Raw genomic sequence first — 7,042 nt, 5'->3', positions numbered from 1 at the left:
TCCCTAACAATGTGCCCTCATAGCTTTCTTGGGGGTTAGGGCATGGAGGTGTTTAATGAAAAACAGTGTTTGGAAATTATTGATAGCTGACATTCTTTGTCATGCTAGTATTGACTTACTGCTAATATGCCATTGTATGCATATAGATAGCATCTTTGTTGAATTTGGTACTGTGCTTGAGAGTTTACATAAGGAGTCCAAAGGAGAGGCTTTCCTCACTGGTTGCCACAATGACCTTTTGGATTTGAGATGGCCCCAGCTAGAATTTTGCCCCTTCCTGTCTGTAAAGTTAGCCGGTTTGTGTTGGCTGCTAGACTGCTGAAAAAAAAGTTTTTTACAATTGATTTTTGCCTACTTTATTTGGTCTTATGAATGGCTGTAGTGTCAGGCAGCTCACTTGGGGTCATTCCAGGTTCCCTTCCTATGGAGACGCGTGGATGACACTGATACCCACGGTAGCTGTTACGCAGTACGTCGGCCAGGTGTGCCAGAAACTTTTCAGACAGGGCTGACTTGGAGGCAGATCATTGTTACAGATGCCTTATCATGGTTATCAGTCTGGAGCATCTGGCCCTGGTACAGATGACCTGCTCTTGCTCTCATTTAGGCTAGGAATGTTTTACAGTAAGGCAGCCTTGGCTGTATGCGTTACACGTAAAGCTTTATAGCGTCCAGGGTGGCATTGGAAAGGTTGGAGGGAGAGGGCAGTGCTGCAGAGGATCAAAACACCTTTTGTCCTAGGTTTCCTTGCCCTGTTTTGATTACGTGATCTGTTCTGCTGTCCTTTCCACTGCTTAGGCCCTTCCTGTATCTCCAGCATGGCCTTTTGCATCACAGTTGCTCTGGAGACCAGTTAGTGATGATCAGCACTGGGCTGAGGTCCAGGCAGATTGTGCTGGGGCATCTGGAGTCATTGCCAAATGGGGCTGGCCATGGAAAGCATCAGCTTTTTCTGAGCAGCAGCTGCTTAATTTAAAAACCACAAGAGGGGCTTTGGGGTAAGGGGGGGATCACCTGTGACTCCTTTTAGCAAGCAGGTTGTTTACTAGGGCACCACTGTGGCTTTCAGTAAATTTAAATGTGTCCCAGGGATGGAGGAGGATCCTGGGGTCTTGAAAGAGACTGTAGGGGGGAAGCTGGTCTCAGTGTTGGAGGGGAGGATACACTGGAGGGACGATCCCATTTGGAGAGATCAGATGAGGGAAGGTTGTTGGCTGGTCAGCAGGGAGCCAAAGGAATCTCATTCTGCTGCTGGAAAGGTTATCTGATGCTCTCTGTTAGTAAGGAGTTTGCCACCCAAAAACTTCAGTGCTGCTAAGAGCAACACTGTAGCACCATAGTAGTCTTCCCAGGTCTTCTGTGTTCCCAATGGACCCACTCATGCCTGCTCCTTGGGGTTTTACAGTATGAAGAATTACCTTAATTTTCTGTACCGTGTGAGAGGTACTTCCTGTGCAGAACAAAAGGCACGGGCTTAGCACAGATTTTACTTTACATGTCATGCTTCAAAAACTTCAGTACTAAATAAGATTTCGTATTGCTTTTGGGTCAGTGCTGCCACTGTCGCTGTGCTGTGAATGTGCCATGGATCCGGGGGTGAACCACAGACACCTGGCACAGTGTTTTTGCCTGTTAAACCATACTGCTTAACATCAAGGTATCGCCCCATGAAAAGAAGCCATTCATGGCCTTGTGGTTGAGGTTATGGAGCAAGGGGGAAAGTTTCACTGCTGAAAATTTATGAGTTCCTGTGAGTGTCCAGAGTGAAAGAAGGTTTTATCATGAGGTCAGTCTAGCGGCTGGGAGGGGAGAGCAGGCAGAAAACAAGCCAAAGTTCTGGTAAAGCATTCAAAATCCAAAGAAAAGAATTTATTTCCTGATATAAGATGACTTGTCTGCCCTCTAGGTATGAAAAAAATTAAACTGGAAATAATGGGAGTGAAAAATGGTTGCAGGTAGAATTATTTCAGCCATGGGACCTGTTACCAACATGTGTCGTAGACTCAGTCCTGTGGCATTTTTAAAACCAAGACAGTGTTGTTCTGCAAGATGTGCTGCAGGTCAGCCAGAAATCTCTGGGTGGGATTCTGCAACTTACCTTACTGGGAATTACCTGGGGGTCCTACTGGTCCCCTCTGTCCTTAAAAGTAATCTGCAGATTTTAAGACATCCTGGAGGTGCACAGACACTCGCCTTTCTGTCATTGTGCTTGCAGCCTTGCCTCCTCCTACATACCCACTCGTGTTTTCCTTTAGACTGTAGCCTGCCTCCCAGCCACTGTCCGATAATCATATTCTGTTCAAAACCCTCGCATGTACCCCACATTGCGTGCTCTCTCGCTGCTGTCATTATTACACGTCCACATTTCTTTTCCTTCCTCCTTTAACGGTTGGGCCTGAGTCAAACTGTAACCCCACGGAGCCGAACACAGATCATTCCCAGTGACTTTTAACTCCATTAAATATAAGTAAGTGCATGATGCCTAACTCCCTCGGGCGCTGCTAAGGAGCAACACTCTGTACGTATTGGTACTGTGACGAGAAAGAACCACAGTGGTGTGCAGCTTCTGTTCTGACCTAGAGACCAACCCTGGTGCTGCCTGGGGCTTTTTTTGTCGCGACGCAACAAGAGGGCTGTGTGCGTGCTGGGAGGCAGGCTCCCAGCGAATGCCAGGTGTGTGTGACTCATAAACACTCAGCAGCACAGAGCTGTGCAGATGAATATATATTTTTTTTTCTATTCCCCACCCCCTTGCACTGCTGCACTGAAATCAGATTTTCCTACCATATGATGCGAAATCTTAGTGTTGGACAGTTTTTCTGTTGTTTGCGGTGTAACATCCCCTGTCAGCTGAGCTGTGGACTGAAATAACCCAGCGCCATTGCGGTCATTCTCCCTGAAAAGTCACCCTGCGTCATGCTCCGAGGGATAGCGAGGACGGAGGCACAGCGGGCAGGGGCTGGACTTGTCCCCTAAAAATACTGACTTTGCCTCGGGCTGGTGCTCTGTTTTTTTGAAGCCTTTATCTGTTGGAATGCCAACTGTCCTGCAAAAGCCATCTTTACTGCCGCTCCTCATGTCGCCGAGCTCACCCAACGCGTATATCCCAGCTATAAATACACGTGTAAATGAGCGCTTTATTTCTTGCTGCCTTCGCTCACCATTAATGAGCTGTTTGTTCTATTGCCGCTGCTACCTCCCTGCCGAGCTGAACGCTGCTGCTCTGCTACTCTTCTGTCTGTAAGGTTGCCCACGGGGTGTAGTGCTGTGTGGGAGAAGAGACACGGCATGGTGTCTAGTGTGGCACTGGTTCCCTTCTGTCTGTTGTGTTGCATCCACCTGATACCCTGCTACATTAGCTTACTGATTTGGGGGCCTGTCTGTCTTTTGCCTCCTAGCTCACAGCAAAATCCCCTTTTTCCCAGGCAGGCCCTTCTCAGGAGATAAGCTCTGTATCCTGTTCCCTTCTCACTGACGTGGTATCTCTTATTCTCAGAGACACCTAATCCTACGCAATGTCAAAGACCAAATTAAAAAAGCATCACAGTTATGAAGTCAAAAATGTGGGAGTTAGGAAATGCCAGGCCCCGTGTAATTACAACTTGGCTGTTAAACGCCATTAGGTTACATTATGGTGTATCATACTTTCCATGTGAACCCTGCCTTGTGCAGTGCGCGGGCTGGGATGGCACCCTGTGAGCAGCGTTTCTTCCCATCCTACGGTATTTAACTTCTACCCTGTCAGGTGGTTTGTATTAGCCCGGTCCTGAGTACAAGTCATGTTTCCACAAGGACTCGGAGATGGCTATTCTCATGGGTTTGAATCCTTCAGATGTGTTTGCCATCACAGTTTTCCCAGGAGGCAGGTTTGGCACTGTCCCCGTTTCACAGATAAGGGAATTGAAGCAGTGTGTTGCAAAGTCCATAACTGGTGCTCCAAGCCGAGGTCCCTTTGGTTTGACACGTCACAATACTCATGCGTTTTTCTAGCACTTGAGAACTGGAGTAGGCTGTTAGGCTGATCAAGAGGTTGATTCTTTCCCCTAACTCTGTTCTTGAAAACCGTTATGTGTTTTTACTGGTGTTTAAATAATTCAAGCCCAGACATCTTGCATGGAAAACTTTGGCCCACAAAGAGTTAAGGTTGGCAGTGCTTTTGTAAGCAGCCCTTGTAATGGAAAGTGTTAGACAGACTTAGCTGTAGGTGTCACTGGTAGCTAGGTTTCTGTTAGTCACTGTCCTTCACATGCTATCTCAGTGTCTTTTGCCTGTTTGCAAACACTTTATCTTGTGAAATAGGGAAAAGACTACAAGGCTGTGGTATTTATAATAGAAAACAGCAGTAGGAAGATATGAGCAACAGAGAGCTTCTAGAAAGTTTTGTTAGGTGTTTAGCCCAGAAAGGAACAGCAGTCATGCTCTAGGCTCCTAGGAGCTGGGATTTACAATTGGCTAAGGCTGTGATGAGTTCAGGAAAACACTAAGTTATTCCGCCGTAGGGAATGGTTTTCCTGAATGACTGGCATGTAATTACGTCGCCAGTACTGTTGCCCAGTTCTTACTGTGCTTCCAGAAAATACTCCAGCAGTAGGCAGTAATATCCTTCCTCCCAGATTCAAGCTGTGTAAAAGTTTCCCTTGTCACTGACAAACCGGTTTCCTCTCTATACATTTCAGATATGTGCCATCATTGGAGGAACATTTACTGTAGCTGGAATCCTTGACTCCTGCATTTTCACAGCATCAGAGGCCTGGAAGAAGATCCAGCTGGGGAAAATGCAGTAGCGGTGAAACTCTACCCTAGTCTCCAAGGACGGAAGCAAAGATTGAGAAATCTACCACTACCTGTTTTTGTCTTTATTTTCTATTTGATTGAATCAGTAAGTTTTTCTCTGATCGGGCTGCTCAGTGAAGACGTCTTCAACGAATCAAAGAAATCTCCCTGCGTTTCAGAGCGCTGCGAGTGAAAAATCAATGGAATCGGAGCGTGGATTTTAGTTCTCTTCCCCCCAGAAAGAGAGGTTGAAATACCATATATGAAACGCTGTCCCATCTAAGTAAGGATGACAGTTTGTTCTTTGGGAGGTTCCTATGGCAGTGTACAAAGTAGTAGTAGATTGCAAAAAGTTGAGCTGTCTTGTGGCACTTTTTGGAATTCTGTTGGATTTGCATGATTAGACAATCGACTTCTGTATAAGGCAAAATTATACGTTGGGAAGAAATTCCACCCGTGGTGCCAAAAAGGTGTGATGTATCTGTTGGTGAGGAATGGAAAGTGTTAGTCCTGGTAGCAAACTTTAGAGACAGAGGGCAGAAATAACATAAAGAAATATTTTGTGCTTTTATTGAAAGCTCTTTTGTTCTGATACGATCTTTCTAATGAAATGAGCAAACAAGAAGAGGAAGCCTTCCCCCAGCTACTTTTCCCTGGATAATCTGTGATCCAGGCAGTGGAGGGCCTTTCTTTTACTCTGGATGTAAAAGTGGTTTCATTTCTTCCCAGAAACTGACTATCCAGTCTTGTGTTTACAGGTGGCATGAAGTAAAAACCAAACTGAGCAACACAGTTTTATGTGGCCTTTGCTTTGAAAGGGAATAGTTGTCTTTACAGCATTAGCTTTTATTCTTTCTTACGTTTTTTTTAAACACAAACCACCGAACAGTCTGGATTCTGCACTTCTGCTTTATTGCATTTCTTCCCAGAAACTGACTATCCAGTCTTGTGTTTACAGGTGGCATGAAGTAAAAACCAAACTGAGCAACACAGTTTTATGTGGCCTTTGCTTTGAAAGGGAATAGTTGTCTTTACAGCATTAGCTTTTATTCTTTCTTACGTTTTTTTTAAACACAAACCACCGAACAGTCTGAATTCTGCACTTCTGCTTTATTATTGTTGTTTTTGTTGTTATTTTGGAAAGGGGTTGTGTATTCTGTGCGTTCAGAAAAATGGTGCAGTCTTCTGGGTGGATGATGAGCACAGCTTACTGTCTTGCTTTGTGTGTATATCGAATACACCTGTCAAACACAGCAAGTCTTGTCTTTTCAGGGTTCAGGGTGCCCCCATTTTCCTTTTGAATTCAGCCGTGCATCTTTTCTGAGCCCTAGACTGGCGCTGTTCACCCACAGGTACACCAGTAGCAGGGCAGGCATTCCCACAAGCTGGCCCCTGCTAGTAGTTGTTTTCTTTTATTCCTTACAATGGTACCTGAGCTTCCATGCCCATTCATTCAAGCCTTGCCTTCTGGAGCCTCCAGTAAATGGAGGCGTGAGGGGAAAACTACTGCCAGGTGTGGCTTGAGTGTAATGGTAGACATGAGTTCTCTAAAATTAGACCAATGCCCACCAGCGCATTTTCCATAGCCTCCTAAATGTTCCTTGAGTAGTAACTGTCGCTGCATGCTTTGTAAATGTCTGAGCTGAGGATACACAGATTTTAAATGTTCCAGGATGGATAAAAATGATAAAAGAAAAATCTTCAACTGAATCGATGCTGTAAATTCTGAAATGGGTGAAGGATTTCTCTTGGATAATACTGCCCACTGCCGCCCTTTCCTGGAGGCAAAAGTATCCAAACGTTATGCTGTAATCCTATGAATCTTTGAATATTCAGTGTTAATGCTAGAGTCAGATGCATTTCAAAAGTATTCCTAATACGTGTCTGTTGAAATTGTCTCATTGCTTTGGAAGTAGGGAAGGTAGCCAGTTTTATCCACACACCAAAAAAAAAGAGGCCAACCGCCCTCCTCTGCCCTGTAGTGACTTCGGACAAATTACAGCATTGGAATTTTTTCCCTGTTCTTCTTACGGACTGATTGCTCTTACTTTAGGTGTGAACTGGATTGTGTAACTTCCTGTATCTGTTAATGTATGGATAGATTTTATACCTTTTTTTTTTCCATTTACAAAAATCAACTTGAAAATGAGATGCTTGTCTTTCATTTCGGTGCGTGCGTCCATGTGACCGTGAGCGGTACCCGCTGGATGGCAGCGGCTGCCCAGTGCGAGGCGGGATTTTCCACTGCCGTTGCTTCTCCTGCTGGCTG

At 45.2% G+C, this 7,042-nt stretch overlaps 1 protein-coding gene across 1 annotated transcript in view; it reads left to right on the top strand.

Annotated features, from left to right (window-relative positions):
• The window catches only part of ERGIC1 (endoplasmic reticulum-golgi intermediate compartment (ERGIC) 1), a gene marked incomplete at its 5' end in the record, with an annotated part of 35,244 nt that extends 29,837 nt beyond the window's left edge, over window positions 1–5,407 (top strand). Inside the window, one exon of the mRNA XM_010146776.1 lies at window positions 4,677–5,407. Coding sequence (XP_010145078.1) covers window positions 4,677–4,784 — 108 coding nt within the window. The remainder of the gene's footprint in view (window positions 1–4,676) is intronic.
• Window positions 5,408–7,042: the final 1,635 nt, after the last annotated feature.

This window comes from Eurypyga helias, unplaced genomic scaffold (genome assembly GCF_000690775.1).
Source record: "Eurypyga helias isolate BGI_N326 unplaced genomic scaffold, ASM69077v1 scaffold17962, whole genome shotgun sequence".
NCBI classification, from domain to species: domain Eukaryota; kingdom Metazoa; phylum Chordata; class Aves; order Eurypygiformes; family Eurypygidae; genus Eurypyga; species Eurypyga helias.
This window is presented reverse-complemented; position numbering and strand designations above follow the sequence as displayed.